This window comes from Melitaea cinxia, chromosome 8 (genome assembly GCF_905220565.1).
Source record: "Melitaea cinxia chromosome 8, ilMelCinx1.1, whole genome shotgun sequence".
Lineage (NCBI taxonomy): Eukaryota > Metazoa > Arthropoda > Insecta > Lepidoptera > Nymphalidae > Melitaea > Melitaea cinxia.
The window spans coordinates 12,628,249-12,649,932 of record NC_059401.1 but is presented as its reverse complement, the minus strand read 5'-3'; the positions used below and the strand labels follow the sequence as shown (position 1 = coordinate 12,649,932).

Genomic DNA, 21,684 nt, shown 5'->3' with positions numbered 1-21,684 from the left:
AGATGACACTTCTCTAACATTTAAAGTTGATAGGATAAAAGTAAATTATGACGACGTGAACGCTTCTTTGTCACGAATTCAAGATTGGTTTAAAATAAACAACTTGGTTTTGAACGCAAAAAAAACCAAGTGCGTTGTGTTTTCGTTACCTAATGTTAAGCATCCAAATTATAATTTTATAATAAATAACGAGAGGCTTATTGTCAATGATACTACAGTTTTCTTAGAGATACATTTGGACTCAAAACTTCAGTGGAATTCCCATTTGTCATCCTTGAATGGTAGACTCAGCTCCGCGGCATTCGCAGTTAGAAAAGTACGACAACTGACCGACGTTGCAACTGCACGCTTAATATATTTGAGCTATTTCCATAGTGTTATGTCTTACGGTCTGTTACTGTGGGGTAATGCTGCAGATATTGAGACTATATTTATCTTGCAAAAAAGGGCTATTCGCGGCATTTACGATCTTGGAGCTCGAGTCTCCCTACGAGATGTTTTCCAAAAGGTGGACATATTAACGATCGCGTCGCAGTATATTTATAACAATATGTATATCCGCCAGAATATTCATTGTTTTGAAATAAATAGTAATAATCGCATTGTAAACACGTTCCAAGTTTCCGACTGCGAAAAGTAAACGTTTCCTTTCTGGGTCACCGTATTCGCATGTATAATAAAATACCACAAACGATTTTGGAATTGTCTCAACATAAATTTAAAGTTTATATTTAAAAAAAATTAATAGATAAAGCTTATTACTCGGTGCAGGATTACATAGTTGATAAAGATGTGTGGACTTAGTGACGCTGTATTTCATGCAACATGTTTCTAATTTTGTACTAAAACACAGTTTATATATTATTTTCAAAAGAGTAACTGCGGAGTTTCTTGCCGATTCTTCTCTGCAGAATCTACATTCCGAATCGGTGGTAGCTTTACTTTTACAAAAATAATAATTTATTTTTAAAGTTTTGATTTGTAAAATGACGATTCGAAATTGCTCTTAGAGCCTATTTGAATAAAGCTATTTTTGATTTTGATTTTGATTTGTCTATGCGCATCCACAGCGCTCACCTGTCTTATGATATAAACGTTAAATTTGTTCGAACTATATATATTTATTTAAAAATTAAGGAAAGTGGATCTGTTCTCAGCTGTACTTGAGCAATTATAAATGTAACTTGAACAGTTCTTTAACACTTTGAGCAATTTAAAATATTGTTTTCATCAAAAAATATAGGAGCTCGAAAATATTGATAAATGATTTTTTTTAAACGAGTTTATTGATTTTTAATTAAATAGTTTAAGGTGAGCAATATAAAAGGACAACATAGTTGAATTGAGCTATTGAAAATTTATCGATTAGTATTTTTTTTTTTTTTTTTTTACAAATATCATTATTTTATTTGTTCAAACTATTTATATTTATTTAAAAATTAAAGAAAGTTGATCTGTTCCAAACTATACTTGAGCAATTATAAATGTAACTTGAGCAGCTTTTTAACACTTTGAGCAATTTAAAATATTGTATACATCAAAAGATATAGGAGTTTAAAATTATTGATAAATTTATATTTTTCAACGACTTTTTTGATTTTTAATTAAATAATTTAAAGTGAGCAATTTAAAAGGACAACTTAGTTGAATTGAGCTATTGAAAATCTATCGATTAGTATTTTTTTTATTACAAATATCATTATTTTGCAGGCTGGGGTAGGGTAGGTTGTATAAGTCTTTAGTATGCTGCTACACATATGTAGTTTTAGCCTTTTAGCGTATTTTCATCCAGCAAAATAATTATGAAATGTGACAGTATTTTAATCATATAATATCTCAATCCGTGGTCTCAATAAACTGTAAAGTTTATCAAATTTATATTCATTTGAAATCCAGCACCAACTGATTAATAGCTATCGTAAAACTTTTATTTACTATTATACTATATATACAACACACACACAGTCGTCTGTTCCTAAAGTAAGCAACTTAATACTTGTGTTATAGGCAACAGCCGACTGGTATAACTACATATTTTTTTTTTGGATAGATATTAAATAGTGCATATATAAATATACAATAATAAATATTTATAGTACAGTTGCTAAAGTCGCTAATACTAAACAGTGTGCTAATAGTAATCGTAGCTCGATGTTCAGCTTCTTATTGCATAGAAGTGGTTTAAGCCGAAAGAAAGCATTACGGGCTTGTTCTATGCGGCACCTTATTTCCATACCGTGGCTACTATTTGTATTTGCTAACTTTTCTAGTGGCTCTCCATTACAAAATAGAGTGGGGTTAGCAGGTAGTAGTTTACAAACTGTCATATACTTGGTCTTCTTCACGTTGATACTGAGGCCGTAAGCTGAACTGACTGATTCAACACTATCTACAAGAGCCTGAAGTTCTTCCATTGTAGATGCAAGTAACACGTTGTCATCGACTTAACGGATATTGTTAATAATCTGACCATTCACCGTGATACCTACATTCACTTGATTCAATGCTTCTCTAAAAATCATCTCCGAGTATATGTTGAAAAGGATTGGAGAGCGAATGCATCTCTGCCGTACTCCTCGCAAGATTTCAACAGATTCTCGAAAGATTTATCCGTCAGTCTTCCGTCGATACCTACATTTGCTGTTTGATTCCAATATAAGTGTTTAATAAACCTTACGTCTTTAGTAGAGGCGACTTAGGGATAATATAGTTCCACTACTACCTTGGAACTTAAAAAGCCGACTGATGGTGGGATAACCATCCAACTGCTGTCTTTGAAATACACAGGCCGAAGACGGGCAGCAGCGTCTTAGTTGCGACAAAGCTAGACTTGCGGTCACCAACCCACCTGCCCAGCGTGGTGACTATGGGCAACACACATGAGTTCACGTCATTTTTAGCGCGAATTTGTGGAGGCCTATGTCCAGCTGTGGACTGCAATAAACGAAATGATGATGATGATGATGATAGCTGAACAACTGTTTCAAATTTCATTCGACCAAAAAGAAGGGTTATATCACCCATTTAAAACTTAATTTCTTATTAGATACGATACCTGCCAAAAATACTTATTTAGTAAAAGTATCGAATGCAAAGTATCGAATACAAAAGTATCGGTATCAAATGGAAATGTACTCGAAACCACAAAGTATCGATACTTCTTTCGTGTCCCTAGCATTTTGAATCAAAAATAGTAAATAGTTGTTTGACATAACTTATATCCATAGACCAAGTAATGTAATATAGGGTACTTATATCAAGTTATTTCACTTATGTATATTTCTTCATTTTTGATCTTGTAAAAAATTGCGTTTGTGACTATAAGATCACTAATATTGAAAAGTACCTTAATATTATACATTAAAGAACGTGCTTTAGTTATAATGTGACTCTGAATTTCTGAAAGTAGAGTTAAATATCTGAATAAAGACTACACGTTGCATATTACAGTAAAATCATGTTATCAATTATAAAGTCGATTTAGCAATTGCGGACGTATCTAGTGAGTTAGTTTTTAGTACATAAGTCTTAAAATCTTAAATAATGTTTATTTAATTTTTTGACTAAAAGTTCATTTCAGATAGTTAACGCTCAACCCTACGAAGATTCCACTGAAACTTAAAATATTATTTCAATATGCAACGTGAAGAAAAACAATTGGAAGCTACGCTTCATGCTATCCTAAACAGAGTAAATGATCTAAAATCTGCTATACAAGCGTTAATAACGAAATTGGAAACAGAATACGAAACAATAAATTGGCCCACATTTCTTGATAATTATGCTATACTGTCTGGACATGTAAGTATACATATGTTTTTCAAAAGTATAAAACTATAAATATGATAGGTATGTATTTTTCTTCAAGATTTATACAATTTGTTTCACTTAACATGTATATAATAACCAATGTCACTAGTTGCTAATAAAGATTACCTTAAATCTGACGGAAAATCTTATCCAGCAGATTTAATTTTGTGATATTTTTCTTTTTCATCATCAATCTCCACTTTATCAGTCTGATCTTTTTTCTAAAACAGTCTTTAACAGTTTATTTTATCTCCTACTGGTTGTTTGTAAGAGTAGTAATTTAACCTATAGGTATTGGTAACTGGTAAAATGAGCCCCAAAAAATGGAATAACTACGATCCTAATAATTACCTATAGTTGGCAGCCATAATTTTAGTTAGTATATTATAATATTAGTAAAAAGCGCTAACTAGTTGAATAATGATGAATAACTTCATTCATACACTGAAATATAAAATATAAACAGCAACAACAAGTTGTGACCGTGACAAGTCATACTTTTTGCAACCAAATAGTTGACTTGTTAGCTAAATTTGTGTTTGATCCATCTCTAATTATTCAAACAATTACAATTAGTAGTTGCGCCTCGTGGTTTCAACTGTATAATTTTGGCATGGGAATACTGGGATGAAAATAGTCTATGTGTTCTTCTGGATATTCAACTATATACTTATTAAGTTTAATCACAATCAGTTCAGTAGTTCTTGCGTGAAAGAATAACAAACATCAATCCATCCTCACAATGACAACTTTCACATTTATAATAATATGAGTAGGATTGTTGGACAGCTGAACTATTTTACTTATGGGTTAATAAATGTTTAATTTATATGATTAGTTAACAGGTTTAAGCAAAATCCTCCAAAATGAATTAGCACCTTCACTGAGATCAGTTGTAGTTTTACCATTACAACTGGGTTGTGAACGAGATGAGGAACTCGCTAGGTTAACAGAAGGAAGAGTGCCAGCCTGCACTCATGACCTCGTACCAGACTTATTACGTACCAAGCCAGAACCACAGGCAGAACAAAGGTTACAGCAGTTGAATCACAAAGCTAGCACATTAAGCTATGACACTGCTCAGGTAGTTTGACAGTTATTTTATTTAAATGCTCTTATATATAAATTTCAAGTTGTTCTATCTCAATTATTTTTAACTTTTCTCTTAAGGGATCGTTCAAGTATTACGAAAGCTGAATTTGAGTAATTTTTAACTCTCCCCCTTGTCAGCGAAAGTCAGTAATACCCTACCCCCTCCCCCCTATGCTTATTTATGTAAACAATGGTATATTTTATTTAGAAATAAAAATAACCATCGTCTAGACACGCCCTCCCCCCCCCCCCCCCTTCTAGCCCCATCATTAAAAATAACCAAGACAATGGCCCCCACACCCCTTGGGTGTTTACATAATACTTGAATGACCCTAAATGCTTACAACTAATACTTAAAATCAAACAACAAACAATTAGACGTTTAATACTATTACAGAGGATTTTTTTAAATATTTATAGTGAAGTAATTATCTTAAAACACTTTTTTGATATTGTAGTTCATGGATGTATAATTTTAGTTATATATCAGAATAAATAAGGTTACATTACTTTCACAGAAACAGGTTGCACAGTTTACTAAAGTTGTAAGCCATGTATGGGAAATTATATCCAAAGGTCGTGAAGAGTGGGAAGGAGAATCAATGAGATCTTCAGGTAATATTTATGTCTTTAATTCAAACAGGATTTTTAAGTGACACAAGCTATGGTTACTGTAGGAATAAAAAAAATTTCATGTGACATTGCACGCTCCAGTCGTGAATATAAAAATGATAATCAGAGCAGTAACCATTTAAATAGAAGTATTAATAGTAACAGTCAATGTTTTAAAACTTATACCATATAGTTAGTTAACAATATTAGTCATTAATTATAACAAACCAAAAATATTTATGTTAAAACTAAAAGTATAAAAGAATTTCATATTAAGCACTAAAAAAATGTTTCTGTTAAAATGTTATTCTCTATCACTTAACAGATAGATTATTATGAAAAAAATATTATCTTAAAATTTGCAAAAAGCATCAATAAACATTTTAACTAAATTTAGAATAATTTACCATGATCTAGTTTAGTTAATGGATTATAAATTATATTTCTTAAAATATCCAATATTTATGAACATAACAATTATGGTATATTATATATTTTAGGTATACAACCGACACATAGTATTGCTGATACGCATGCTTTAGTAACAGCAGTGGGTACTGGCAAAGGTCTTCGACCCGGAATGCCTCCTATTGGACCACCAGGTGTTGGTACTCCAGGAATGGGTCCTACTAGAGGCCCAACACCTCAAATGGGCCCAGCGGCTCCCACCATGCCTAAAGCTCCTTCAGCAATCAAGACTAACATTAAGGCAGCGAACCAAATTCATCCCTATCAACGATAATTTAAGATTAAGAGAAGATATATTATTAAATAAAACATACAAAATATATTTTAGTAATTTTTATTTAAATTAGTTTATAAGACTCATGTCTTAACTAAAGCGGTACAAGCTTGATGCAATTCCAATAACATAAACACAAAATAAGGAAAACCTTTCCTTATAAAATTAGAAATGAATGAGTATAGTACATCAGCTATTTAATATAATTATTTATTAATTCAGTATCGATGTTAAAACTCAATTGTTAATCACCATATTTGTCAAAATACAATTCTTATTCTATGCTACTGTCTAGCATGACTGGTTAAAAACTAAGTTCAAATTGAGTTCAGGAATTAATACTTTTGTGATTATAAATTATTTGGTTAGGAATCTTCTAAAAATGCCATCTTCTAATTGATGGTATTGACCTGTAAAAGAAATAAAATTATTTATAATTTATTTTTTTCATTAAGATATTATATGTATAAATTTAGTTTAAGACCATTATACTCGCAGTAATTTGTCAAGATCTAGTTAATCCTAATTTTTCTTAGGATCTGATACATTAATTGACCATAAAGTGCTTATTAAAAAAAGTAATGGGATTGTCATTCCAAATGGCGAGTTTTGTTAGATTAAACTGTAAGATTTATAATATTTGGACAAATACAAATATTTCCTTTCGAAAATATGTTGTTTGGAAAACCTATCATATGGAGCAGCAAGTAGTGGCTCATAGCTCACAAGGTTGCTCCAAAGTTTATTGCGTGGACTCTCCTGGTTGCACCACAAGCCCAAGTATTTCAGCCTGATAGCTGACATCGCCGCCTCCTGTTGTATAAACAGACCAAGCGGTGCCAGGTCAAGCATAACCGCAAGAGCTGCCGTGGGCGCGGTACGCATGCAGCCAGTGATTGCAGAGCATGCTATTCTCTGAAACCGCTGGAGCTTATTTGTAATGGTTGTAAGTTCTGTTCTCTGCCACCAGATTACCGCACCTTAGGTGATTATAGGCCTGACAATGGTTTTGTAAAGCCATAGAGTAAATTTAGGTGATATGCCCCAGCTTTTGCCGAGGAGCCGTTTGGATTGGCAGAGGATTATGCTGGCTTTGTTGATTTTTGAGTCTAAATGCCTGTTCCAAAGAAGTTTACTATCTAGGATTACTCCAAGATGTTTGACCTCCTTGGTTAGGGCAAGACTGGTACGAAATAATTTAGGGAGTTTAAGGTTCCCTAAATTCTGTTTATTTGTGAACATCACAAGGTCTGTCTTTGCGGGGTTCACTGTTAGTTCGTGGTCCATACACTACTGTTCAACGACTTTTAATGCGGCCCTCATTTGGTCGCAGACTGTCCTCTCAGAAAGTCCACTGACGAGTACAGTTAAGTCGTCTACATAGCCCACTGTGAGAAACCTGCAGTCATTGAGCAAGGTGATCAGTTCATCGATAACTATGTTCCACAGAAGTGGGGAAAGGACCCCCCTGCGGACACCCCCTCGCTACAACGCCTCTAGTTGTTTCATTCACAGTGAATTTGATGGCCCTGTACTTTAGCATGCTGTCAGTCCACCCGGCAATTGTGTTATTAACTCCATACTTAGTGAGGGCCCAGCTTATGCTGGTGATCAAAGCAGTAAAAGTACAAACTATACCAACAGATTATTCAATATACCATATATCGCAGTATAGGTGTTATTAAACTGGCATTCTTCTGTTTAGAGCTATATAGAGATGATACATGGAGGCATAATAGCTGAAATTATGTGAAAGTGCAGAAGTAACTCCTTCATTTTTACAGCATTATAGATAGTTCAACGACACGACCTTATGTGTGCGAGCCCTTGTAGCTACCCAATTTTTATTGTTGTGACATTGGTCATCTGAGTAAAACGTGTTTTTTTCGCTTTTTTCTTTTGTTATGGATACAATCGTTAACAAAAATGCTAGTCACGGACATTCGTTATATAATCCGCAAGACTGAGTTGAACTATCCATACTACATAACTTTATAATCGACAAATTTGAAAAAAATGTTGAGAAAGCATGGAAAAATCGGCAATAAATAACAAACAACTGTAAAACTCAGGAGACTCAGCCATTGACACGACGGTGATTTCATAAATAATAATTAATCTTATATATAAAATTGTCGTGTGACAATGTTAGTTACAATACTCCTCCGAAATGGCTGGACCGATTTTTATGAAATTTTGTATTAAATGTATTAAAGCGTGGTCGATTCTGATACTAAAAAGCAGTTAAATGGAAGGAGGCCAGAGTGCCTAGTGCGAGTTTTGTTTAATCCGTCTCGCAATAACGAGCATAAATTTTAACTTCATTCTGTATAGGAAATTCGGCATTTCAACCTAGTTCTCGCGTTTGCCGCTAGATGACTCTGTATCGATTGTATCGTATACTAGTCTTTATCGTCTAGGCTGCAGTGTTTAAATTCCCATGCAAAATAATCTTCACGTTTCTGTGAATAAAACTCGCACTAGGCACTCTGATTAATAACGCGTCGTGTACGCGTGTGGTGCAACTCACGATGTCGTCGATCTTGAGTATGGCGCGCACGGTCTCGGTGGCGAGCGCGAGCGCGGAGGCGGTGACGTGCAGCGGCTGCAGCACGTGCTCGGCGCGCATGTCGGTGACGCGGCCGCGCCGCACGTTCACGCCGGCGCCGCTCTGCGAGCCGCGCGCACGCGCGTGCGCCGCGCGCAGCTCCGTCACCGTCTCGATCGGGTTCAGTCCTGGTTACGGGTGAAGGGGACTGTTTGAAATCAAACGTCGTAAACTTGGGCAGTAAGCTGATGAGTATCATGATGATGATGAAATGATAAAACTTGGGCAGTAAGCTGGTGAATGCGTGAGAGCGTTACGAAAAGTGTGATAGGGCGAGACGAACGGAAGTTGAGAGGGATAGGTATATTAAATATTATAGGTGGAACAAATTAAAAAAAAGAATTCTTTAAAGCATAAAGATATTACTTGAGTACGTTGGTATAACCTTCATGTGGGAGGTCAACGCTCAGTGTAATCCCAGCAATTGACCATTTAACATCTGAATCTCAAAATCTAATAAAAATTTGACATTTATAAGTACTCATATAATTGTGTTTGCAGGCAAACGAAGAAAAACCGACTTCAATTATATTGACAAGTAATACAACGTAGATAGACGAAAGAATACTCCAAAAGTTGTAATCAGAACTTGATGAAATTTATATGTGACCACAGGATAATAAACATCGGCTTTAGATTAAATTAAAAACCATTAAAATCGGTAAACCCAGTAAAAATTTATGCGGATTTTCGAGAGTTTCCCTTGATTTCTCTGGGATCCATTCATCAGATCCTGGTTTCCTTATCATGGTACATATATATATAAATATATATATATATATAAATATATACGGTCGAATTGAGTAACCTCCTCCTTTTTTTAAGGTCAGTTAAAAATCTAATATCACTGATGTAGTGGTGTGTGCACTGTGTGGCTGCTCACACACTGACAGTTATGGGGTTCAATTTCACTCGAGATGGATAGATATATTTGTACAAATATTTCTTTCCAGTCTGGTTGTCTGTCTTTGTGTAGGTCTCCCCATTGAGCCTTGGAGAGCATGTTAAGCAGTCGGACCCAACAGTTTAACAACTGGTTCATAGATATCTAATAGCAAATGTTACTCCTAGTAGAGAATATATCTGCCAACCTGCAGTAGAGCAGCATGGTGGATTTAGTTTCAATCCTTCTCCTACATGGAGAAAGAGGCCTATGCCCAGCAGTGGGATATTATCATAGATATAGTAAAAAAAAGTAGATAATGCGCGGCCTTTGTTGTTAGTGAAGCCACAAAACTCGGCTCCTTGAAGTAAATACACTATACTATATGCTCACGCACACATATGCATCAAACTACGCTCATTTTCGTTAGTATGTCACGAGGCTTCATACAGTAACTTTGCTTATAAAATGCCGTCTTGTGTGATTAAATGGTGCAAAAACAATACCAAAGTAAACAAAAAATCTGAAGGAATATCGTTTCACACGTAAGTACATATAAAACTTTAAATTTATTGTTATTCCAAAATAATATTGAGGTTATTCGGAACTTATAATTTCAATGTCACGAAATGACGTACCACGGGAGTGTTGCCAGTAGTTCTTTTTTTCAATACCCCAAAATGTGGGTAAGTAAATTGTACGCAATCAGAAAAATAATTAAGTAAAAAGTAGACGAAAGAAAAGTTATTTTATGTTACATAAATTAAAAATAAAAAATCAAAATATATTTATGAATTATTAACTCGTTTGTTTTATGTTTTAACTTTTTACAATTTTTGAGTAAACTAGGTACCCATATTTTACTATCAAATTTCATGGTTTTAGGTTTCCAACGAATATTTTAATAAGAGGTGAATGGGTAGCGGCTGTAAGACTGCGAAAATGACCACGATTATGTTGGCCATGCGCATAAAGTCAATTTAATACGATTAGTGATTGAAAAATATTTGAACATAAGACTACATCATATTAGTAAAATGCAAACAATGACAATGACTCTGAGTTCTAAGCGACAAAAATTTAAAAAACTTATACAACATAAAGGATTCTAGGTTTAAGAAAAATATTTAAAAAAAACCGACTGCAAACTGAAAAGAGATAAACAGAGGGGATAGGAAGTGTGCATTCATACGATTATCTTACGAATATATTTTTTTTATTATTCTACCGAGTTTTTGTTTTATTTTTAGTAAATTTATTTAAAACTATAAACAGGTTTTTATTTTCACATACCCATTTTACCTATATTAAATTAATTGTTTAATAAAAATTTTAGGGACTTTTTTTAAAAGGTGTCAACACTTCACTCACTCACACATCTTTAAAAAAGTGGCTTCACTTTTCTGTTCTAGGTGCGTTATCTACCTTTTTTTACTTGATCTATGGATATTATAAGCTGAATCATGATTGTAATAAAATCTAACCAGCATTCTCAGCGAGCGTAGACGGTACAACTTCAAGAGCATCCGCATACGCTCTGAAGCAGTAGTGGTCAGCGCCTGGGGCAGTAATAGCCGCTCTAGAAAGTTCCGCAGCGGCCGCAGCCTCAGGGGCTCCTCCACCAGGCACGAGTGCAGGGCGACGCGCCACGCAGCGCACAGCACATAAGGCGTCGTGTAAAGAACGGGCCGCTTCAGCTACAACGGCGCCGCTGGTTCCACGTACTAAAACTGATACTGTGCGGCCACCTCCCTGGCAGCCTGTCATCTGAAAATTATTTTACATAAAAAAATTAGTATTTTGTTCCATTATGTATAATTATGTGAGGGGTATAGTTTCAAAAACAGCTAAGTCCAATGTTGATGATTTTAAATAAAATGAAATAAACGTTTTGCTCCCTTCATCATAAAGTAGACTTTACAAATTTATTAAATAATAAACCAAACAATAACAATACAAGTCATAATTATTATAAAACAACGTATTTATTGTCCTAAATATAAATAAAACACTAAAAACCAATGGACTTTGCGTTTTTTGAAACTAATCTGAGGACAATGCAGGTTTTGAATTAAACTTTGATGGACATTGCTGATATTGATTATACTATTTTAGTATAGTGCAACTTCTATAGATAGTTTGATACTTAACGAATTTTTTTAAAAAATTACATAAGTATCTATAAATTACATGAATATGAAGGGGCAATTGGCATGTTCAAATTGATATAAATAAAAATATTAAGTATGATGTAATTTATTGTTAAACAAAAACTTTTACTAATTTATCAATTTAAATTTTATAAAAAAAAAAAACAATAGAATGTCAAGCGATTTTCTTTGGAAATAAGTAATAAACGATCTAGAAAGGGAATAACTGTATTGCGATTATTTAATCAAATTCGAACATCAGGTAGATCAAAATTTTCTTGACAAGATGCTTCTTCGTCTTCTTCTTCTTCTTCATGTAGTTCGCATCTTCCGCTATCTATATTTTGAGGTATGAGCTTATCATAATAGGACAATGTGGGAGGTAGGCAACGTATTTGCATAACCAGAGGTTATGTAAATACGTTGCCTACCTTCACTCCTCATCTTCTAATAGGTCACCGGAAACTCACAAACCGTACGAAACGCGAAAGCATAGCTGTCACTTTACGCCGGTATTATGTGAGCGAGAAGTACCACCCCGGTCGTGCAAGCCCAATTCGGCTGCAAAGCAGCACTGTACTACTTCTTATATATAATTACATACATACACATAAACATTATAAAATATCTAGATTTATTTAAAAATAAAATATATATAAACAATAATTTTAGGTATAATAATATTTCCCAGGGTTAAAGGATCAAAATTAGTAAATGAAACTAAACTAACTGCTCCAATTTCTCCAAATTTCTTTTCCATTTTGTGGGATCTCTGATTCGTTTTCTAGATTTGTTATTATCGACAACTATTGGCGAGTTATCCATAATTAACAATTGAATAGTCTAACAACAAAATACAATTATTTACTATTTCTAAAAGTTGTTTTATTGGGTACAAAAGTCACACCGTATTACTCTCTGCGTTTGCACCCGCCATACTGTTTAGGCATAACACGCCGGCCTCTCATTGGCCGAATGGACAATGCTGTTTTTGATTTAACCGCATTAGGACATTGCTGTTTTTGTTGCATTCTTCATTCTTTGACCTCTAATTTCTATTGGATAAAGCTGATGTTGCTTTGATCGGTAAGAACGAATTAGTAGGAAAAGATCTGAAGTTAGTATATGTATAAAAATGTGGCTACTCTAAAAAAATGGACTTTGCAGTTTTTGATACTAAACCCCTCATGTATCTAATGTTCTAAACAACCTAATGTAAAACTATGCTGTACAGTTTCTTGAATCAATGGAACAGACTACTAAATTGGATATATCAGTGATATTTTTATTTTATTTTTATTTTTTTTTATTTAGGAAACATACAGTACAATAATACAGTAAATTAATAAATTCATACAGCCAATACGCAAACCAGCAAAGTTTCCAACAGTAAATAATTCATAAATGAGCAAAAAGAACACATTAACAAGAAATAATCGATAAATCACATACAGAAATATAAAATATAAATAATTCAAGCAACACTAAAATAAACAATTAAGACAAACAAAAACAAATGGGAAAATTTAATACAATTATCAATTAAATAATAAACAATTAAAAGATAACAAATTAAATTATACAAAATTACAAAACTAAATTATACCAACTACTGATTGAATACAATTAGGCATATTTATATATAATTAAAATCGATTAAAAAATTGTAATCGATAATTCACAAATATTATTATTTATATGGCATTGCAAAATACAAACATTGATCAGTTAAAGTTTTAGTTTTTTTTTTTTTTTGGTATCAAAAGTGTGATTAATTGAAGAAATCACTGTCTTTTTCTAAATTTACATTGAAAAATTATAAGCACACTATAAATATTAAGAGCCATTTCACAAAAATCGGTAACAATCCGCGAAATTGTAATATTTTGACGTCGTTAATCTCAGTGTTGGATGCAATAATGTAATTTATATTCTTGACATATAATAGAGCAACCTTTGTTGTAGTCCATAGTCAGATCAGAATTTTGATTTATATTATGTGTATAAAATTATTAACCTTTTCATCAGCCTCCTCCCTGGGTAAACGGTCGCAATGTATACTTTGAAGTCCTACTTTTCAATAACCTCTACGTTGAAACCATTTTAAAAAAATATCATAATATGTGGAATATAATTTTGTTGTCCACTATCATAGATTTTTATTTCATTTGTATCTCTATTAAACGATAAAAAAAATTTAAAGTTACGAATATTTTCCAAATAAGTACAATTTTAAAAGCGATATTTCTCTTAGAAAACTAAGAAATTTTAACGAACTATCTTCATCAAAGTAAACTTACATCATTAAGGAATACAAAAAAAAAAAAAAAAAAATTAAAAGATGTAATTATTTTTAATACATTTTATATTAAATAATAAAAAGATAGTATATATTGCCACGCATCAAGCCCGGTAAATCAGTCGAGCGCTAGCGCTCTTAGAGGTAAGGTCCACGCCAAATTCTGCGCAACCATCTCTTTCGCTCACACGCGCCAAGCGCCTGTTGTTATAGCGGATAAAACGCATTTGATACTTTCATAATAAAATATAAATAAAATAAACATATTACGAAAATGACTGTAAAATAATATAATGATAATTTCTGTAAACAAATGTATAATTTAATTTTCTTTTCTCACACTATCAATACAAATAGGCATTTCAATCTGTTTGTCTTGTTATTTGTTAATTAATATGTTTGTCGGTGTCGATGTCATTAAATGCTTTTTTATTCATATCGTAAATATTAGATTCATTCGTAAACTGAAAAAACTAAATCAATTTAAAAAAATTGTTTCATAAAATTGATTTTTTAAATTTTATTTTAACTTTATTGACTGTTGTTATATAACATACTTGAAATTTTTAACAAATTAATTATGTAAAAAACATTTTATACCATAGTTATAATTTTTATTATACATCAGAAAATGATCACGATGGTCTTTTAGTTGTCACACTATACGTACTAGCACAAAGATCGCGCGGCTCGTACGATTCGCGCGATGCGACCAAATTTACCTAAACTTGCAGAGCGTAAAATTGTGAAATGGCTCTTAAACGAAAAAGTAGAAGCGAAGTTTAACACATCTGTAGTATGGTAGCAAATATGTTAAGACTGAAAATGTTTTTTTTTTTCTTTTTAGTTTTTACCTTAATATATTTTCCTGAAGGCTCATTGACTTCCTCTACAAGATCTACATTAACAAGATTCTCAGCTGTGAAATGGTCGAGAGATGCTATTGGACGGCAACCGAGAGTTTTGCATACAAATTCAATGTCTTCACGTTCTATGTCCTTAATAACCATTGTCTTGATTTTGTCTAAGAAATGGATAGCCAAGTCACTGAGAGCATCCCTGTAATATATTACAAATTTACATTGAAATGTTTATACTGTATGCTATATCTGCAATTCATTGGAATTTCTAAACACATGAGCTTTTGTTGATCCAGAATATACCAAGTTGTAAATATTTGTGAAAATAGTTACAGATATTAATTCTCTGGATTTTTAAATATTGTTTATTAATATATAATTTACAAGGACTTACAAGCCTTTAATTACAGATTTAGTACAAAAAAAAAAATAATATATCAATGTACAAATATACCTTAAAATAGATTTCTGAACCAACAGCACATTGCAGCCAGCTTTTTTTATCTGTTTTACAATGTTTAAAATGTACTGACGTTCCTCCTTTAGAACACGGTCCATAGCAGCATAGTCCGACACAATGACATTGTGGTCCATCTGTTAACAACAAAAAAAAAGAAATTAAAATACAAAATTCAAACAGTATAATTCCCCAACTGTGAGAGTATATTACTTATTCCATAACTATAAATATTGAGAGAGACCTGAAATTTAGGACAATATGTCAAAATCAGTACACTATACTTTGGAAACCACTATGTATGACTTACTTTTTGAGCTACAGAAAACACAGATATTCATATTTTTCAAGGTTTATTTCAATCTCCATCTATTGAGATACTGATATTGAACAAAATTAAAACTTAAAATATATTCACATATGCATACATTGCTACATTTTCCATGCAATGACAAATGTACAATTAATTTGGAAATGTTTGATAAAATAGTATATTCACTATACACACTTAATAATTTATTCAAAGTTTACTTACATCAGTTTTAGGTGGTGAGATACAAAATTGTATAAGACCAACTTTAGCCTTCTCAATGCGGTGTGGTCCGTTGACATTGGAAGCACGGTGTGGTATTACCAAACCTTGGATAAGCTCTGTATCCTCAACGGTCCCTCCAATACGCTCAATCACCTTTACATCACGTAGATCAACACGTGCACCGATTCCATTGGGAATTGGCTCCATTACTAAAACAAAAATAATTTTAATTAATTTACTAAATCAAAAAGAGCTACTATTGAAGTTACAAGTTGTTGTTAATATTTAAAGATGTAATTAATATGGATAAATCTTTTAAGACAATAGAAGATCGATACATTCTTGTTTTTTAAGACTGACAATTTAATAATCTATACTGAGCCATTTTTTTTAAATTAGTAATATCTTTCATGAAATACATCATCACTAAGTCCACACATCTCTATCAACTATGTAATCCTACACTGAATAATACGCTTTATGTTGATACAATTCCAAAATTGTTTGTGAGATTTTATTATACATGCGAATACCATATAACCCAGAAAGGAGCCATTAACTTTGCGCATTGTTTATTCATATTTAAAAATTCAATCATTAAATTTTGTAAAAGAGAAAAAACAATTTTACTAATTATTTAATTATAAAACTGAACTATGAAATTTTTAAAACAATATGAAAATATACAGTACATAATTTACATAATTATAAATATATTACCTGCACGAATTGCCTGTACTGCAATTGGAGCTAAAATAGTAGAGTGTTGTGACACGACTTTAGAATTTAAAGATGTCGCCGCTGCCTTTAACAGTACATCTTCATTTGACAAATCAACTGGTGTTGATAATCCTTCCACTACCTTTTAATTGAAAACATTTCAGTTAAATGTGTACTTCATATTATATAAGCACACTTTTACTGTAAACCTTACATATTTTTAGTTTTATTTTTATTTTTTATATTATACTAGCTGACCCGGCGAACTTCGTATCGCCTAACACAAACTTTATCGTATGGTATTAAAGTTCAAATTGACTTTTAAGTATTATCACAAATCTTTTATATGGGAGTATAGAAAAGTGTTGTTTTTAGACTTTTTCAGGAAATTTAAATTTTTTTTTTTAGAATTTTTCTCTCCGTAAGAACCATCCTCGTACTTCAAGGAATATTTTAAAAAAAGAATTAGCGAAATCGGTCCAACCGTTCTCGAGTTTTGCGCTTAGCAACACATTCAGCGACTCATTTTTATATTATAGATATTGTCTAGTTACTTAGACTTAAATACATACACCCAAAATCAATTTATTCAACAATAATATTATCAGTGGTAGAGCAACTTTACTTTTCATCAATAAATTTGCAGTACTAATTCAAAAAGATGCCTATAATCAGCAAAGAAACTGACTCACTCACTGACTTATCTACTTTTTCACTAAAAATATAGGTGTTAATCAAAATAAATTGTACTCAACCTGTAAAGCCATTTGGAGAGCCTTCTGAAAGCCATCAGATATGACTGTGGGATGGATGCCTTTTTGTAATAGTTTTTCAGCAGCGTCAAGTAATGCTCCCGCAATTACAACAACCGACGTTGTGCCATCACCAGCTTCTATGTCCTGAGCCCTCGATAATTCAACTAACTGAAATTATAATGAACTGAATTATACATTTGTAAATTGAATTACAATAATACTTTAAAAGTGATAAGAATGTAATTTTAAATGTTTTTCTTCTAATGCAGGTTATCTTGATGTACAATAAAGGGTTATTATTACAAAAAAAAAGAAAAAATAAACATTTTACTGAAAAGTTTACCTTTCTGAATAATTACTAATTTGAAATTGTTTACTGAATATTTTATCTGGCACATACTGATTACTAAGCAAGTAGACACTAACTAATACATTTTATACATGAATTTAATATGAGGATGCTATGGAGGATGGTGTCCAGGTTGACGTAGTTTACACTGACTACAGCAAAGCGTTTGATCGTATCCAGTACGGAACCCTTTTAAAAAAGTTAAGTCAAGTAGGCATTAGGGGTGATCTATTAAGGTGGTTCTCTTCCTATATTGATAACCGTTCTCAGGCAGTAGTCATTAACAATTACATATCTAGTTGGGTAACCATTCCTAGTGGAGTCCCTCAGGGATCGTTGTTAGGTCCGCTTCTGTTTGTGATCAGTGTAAACGACGTTAGTTCATGTCTTCATTCGTCCCATATACTTTGTTTTGCTGATGACATGAAGATTTTTGCGAAAATAGGAAATAGTGCGGATGCTGATAAGCTTCAAGCTGACCTATATAGGTTAGAACACTATTGTAATACTAATTTTTTGGACCTTAACGCAGCTAAGTGTAGCGTCGTCACGTTTACAAGAAAGCGTAACATTATATCACATAATTACATTTTAAAAGGTGAAGAGCTCCCTAGGAGTTCTACAATTAGAGATCTGGGTGTAATACATGACACCAAACTCCTCTTCAATGCCCACATTGATAGTGTAGTTAGTAAAGCCACTAAAGCTTTGGGCTTTGTGATGCGTACTTCGGTGGACTTTATTAGAATCAAAACATTAAAAATATTATATTGTTCACTTGTACGTAGTCACTTGGAGTACGCCTCGCAAATTTGGAATCCTAGGTATGGGACTTATATTGCACGCCTCGAAAATATTCAAAAGAAATTCCTAAAGTACATTTGTTTTAAATCAAATCAACCGTATGATTCTCGTAACTATGTAAACCTATGTAAAAAATACCATATTCTTCCTCTTGAACTAAGAAGAGAAATCGCTGACTTAACTTATCTGTTTCATATTACTTCAAATCGAATAGACTGTCCTGAACTTTTGTCACAAATTACATTTAATATTCCATCAAAAACATTGCGAAAAAATCCTTTAATTTACCTACCCTCCGTCTCCTCAAACTATAAACAAAATACTTTTCTCTGGCGAGCAGGTAATAAATTCAATATGTTTGCGAATAAATTTGATATAGACCTCTTTGACACTAGCTGTGCATCTGTTAGAAAGTTGATTAGCGACTCATTCTTTAACTCTCTTTAGTTTTGTTGGTATTGTGATAACAACACTATTAAAGATACATTGATATGTCTTAGAGATAAAATGTGATATGTGGTTAGTGATGTATTTCTGTGGTAGTTTCTGTTTCTATATGTGGGGAACTATTATTGGCTTTATGTCTCAATGTAAATTTTGTATTTGTGAAAGTATTTTAGCTGTTGTTCCTCCTCAAAATTAAATAAATAAATAAATAAATAAAATATTCTTTTATGTAAGGTCTTAAGTTCATGCTATCTTAAACTATTAAATTACACATTACAGAAGTAGTATACACATAAGAGCAAATATTTACCATTTTAGCTGCTGGATGTACCACGCTCATTTGCTTCAAAATAGTAGCTCCATCATTTGTGATGGTCACTTCACCATTAGCGGCTTGAATCTGTAATAAACCAAAATAATATATTGTTGTCATTAAAGAATTAAAACGATCATATTTTCTTTTGTAAAAAAACGCAATATATTACCATTTTGTCCATACCCCGAGGACCCAAGCTGGTTCTGATAGCATCTGACACAGCTGCAAAGCATATCAATTTTTTTATAACAATTGCACATAAAGTAATAACCAAACAAAAAATTATTATACCGTCTTCATTTTTACGTTACCCCTATTTTTTACTAGACAAACCACCCATTTTAAAATAAGTTTAATAAGAAAATATGAATAAAATTGAACCAGGTGTAAACTTCTAGATGAATATTGTTGTTTTAAATAGTTTGTATAACTTTTGATGACTGATATTACATTACTTCTATATCCTCACACATAAATTAATATAATAGAACGTTTAAGACGTAACACAAAGAATTATTAAAGAAAATTCTGAAATTATATAGGAACCTTTTGCGGCATTGATGTTGCTCAAACGAATATCGGCAGGCTTGCTTTTATCTTTGTACACGGCTGAATTAACTTTTCCTGCATCACCACCAGCTTTAGGAGCCATTTTTAGGTGATAAAATTTCTAGAAATATTATATTAATATTTAGATTAATTAGGATTTTTATTGTCAAGAATTTTTGATCTACATAAAAACTTTAAACTACTTTGACAGCGACTTGCGTGACTTTTACATTTGACAACTGACGTCAATATTATGGGTATATTCCGATATGCACTGCGACCACTGTACAGTTGATGTCAATTACCCTACGTTCCGAAATGCGATGAAATCGATTACAGCGATCACAGAACCGTTCCTTTTTATCGTGAGCGTATCATCGAATGTCAAGAAGCTTATATAAAACAGTGGAGTGTGCATCTAAAACATTTTACAGGTTTTTACAGGTTGTACTTTGGGGAGTGTGCCCTGGAGCTGCACGAGCTCATACCCCCATCTCCTTTCTTCCATCGGACTTTCAGACGTACCGCGGGCTTACATCCCTACCTGATTGAAATACCTTTCATACGTACAAAGCGCTTCGAATCATCTTTTTTAATGCGCACAGCCAAGGAATGGAATTCCCTGCCGGCGTCTGTGTTTCCGAGTTCATACAACCCGAACATGCTTAAAGCGCGATTGAACAGGCTTCTTCTGGGCGAACTCACTCCATCTTCGACCTCGTCTGTGCTCTAGAGCTAGACTGAGGTCAAGAGTAAGCCCATAACATAATAAAAAAAAAATTAGTGAAGACAAGTTCATTCACCCCAATTATGTTTTCTATCCCCCTCACACTTTATTTAAAATTGCCAATTTGCCATGCTATGTACAAAAACTCCCAATCAATGTGCGAAGGAGCACACAGACACGTTCATTATTTAGCATGAAAGCATTCTTTTTTGAGCAAATGCTACCTATAAGTATATATTATAGTAGTAATTTTTGAAACCTTCTACCAAAAAAGTAGAAATCTACTAAATCTGGTCACGCTGGTGACCGCACCAAGAAGCTTATCTTATTGGACCGCACCCATCGAAGGCAGTGACGTACAGCGGCGTTGATACGAACGAAAAGTTATGACAGTACCGTACTCAATCAGTCTTAATCTTTCACCATTGAAATTTAAAATTAGGCATCCAGTGCAAGACCTATATATAAGATCGCGCTTGATAGCGATAACCAAAGAGTATATAAGGTAGCGATAACAATGGAACCGTGGAACGGCAATTTCAGGCTCTCGGCCTCGTTGCTGTCGGCGCTCGTGATCAAAGAGCAAAGAGTAAAATAACTTGCTTATACTCAAAGAGTATATATGGGTCGTGATCGATGGCGTTGTGGACCTTAGTAGTCTTAGTACCTTATATACTCTTTGGACCTTACGTGGAATGAGCCCACTACCACGACTACAATGATAGTAGTCGTGGGTCGTAACGTCTTTTATGTGTAATCGGTTATACGTAGTTTCATGGATACGCGTAACTAGTTTCGAAACTGCTTATTTTTCGTAACTAGTTATTTTTGTATACAGCATCAGTTACTACGTTATATTATATTACTTTTGTTTGTATTATGGTTATGAAGTAGCTTTACGTTATAAATTGTAACACATACGAATGCCGTTACGTACGTTAATATTGATGGATAGTATAATCAAATTAA

General features: G+C 32.9%; 2 protein-coding genes across 2 annotated transcripts; one reads left to right on the top strand and one right to left on the bottom strand.

Moving 5' to 3' along the window:
- The first annotated feature begins 3,558 nt into the window (after positions 1-3,558).
- On the top strand, positions 3,559-6,304 carry LOC123655736 (mediator of RNA polymerase II transcription subunit 8). The gene is made up of 4 exons (XM_045591489.1): positions 3,559-3,801; positions 4,649-4,894; positions 5,421-5,517; positions 6,015-6,304. The coding sequence occupies exons 1-4, from the start codon at positions 3,637-3,639 to the stop codon at positions 6,254-6,256; spliced, it is 750 nt and encodes a 249-aa protein (XP_045447445.1). The 5' UTR covers positions 3,559-3,636; the 3' UTR covers positions 6,257-6,304.
- Positions 6,301-20,194, bottom strand: LOC123655733 (T-complex protein 1 subunit delta). Its single transcript, XM_045591487.1, has 11 exons — positions 19,986-20,194; positions 19,609-19,661; positions 19,434-19,523; positions 17,524-17,691; positions 16,769-16,910; positions 16,049-16,257; positions 15,511-15,650; positions 15,051-15,255; positions 11,232-11,514; positions 8,787-8,992; positions 6,301-6,666 (listed from the first exon to the last, which is right to left on the bottom strand). The coding sequence occupies exons 1-11, from the start codon at positions 20,089-20,091 to the stop codon at positions 6,649-6,651; spliced, it is 1,620 nt and encodes a 539-aa protein (XP_045447443.1). The 5' UTR covers positions 20,092-20,194; the 3' UTR covers positions 6,301-6,648.
- Positions 20,195-21,684: the final 1,490 nt, after the last annotated feature.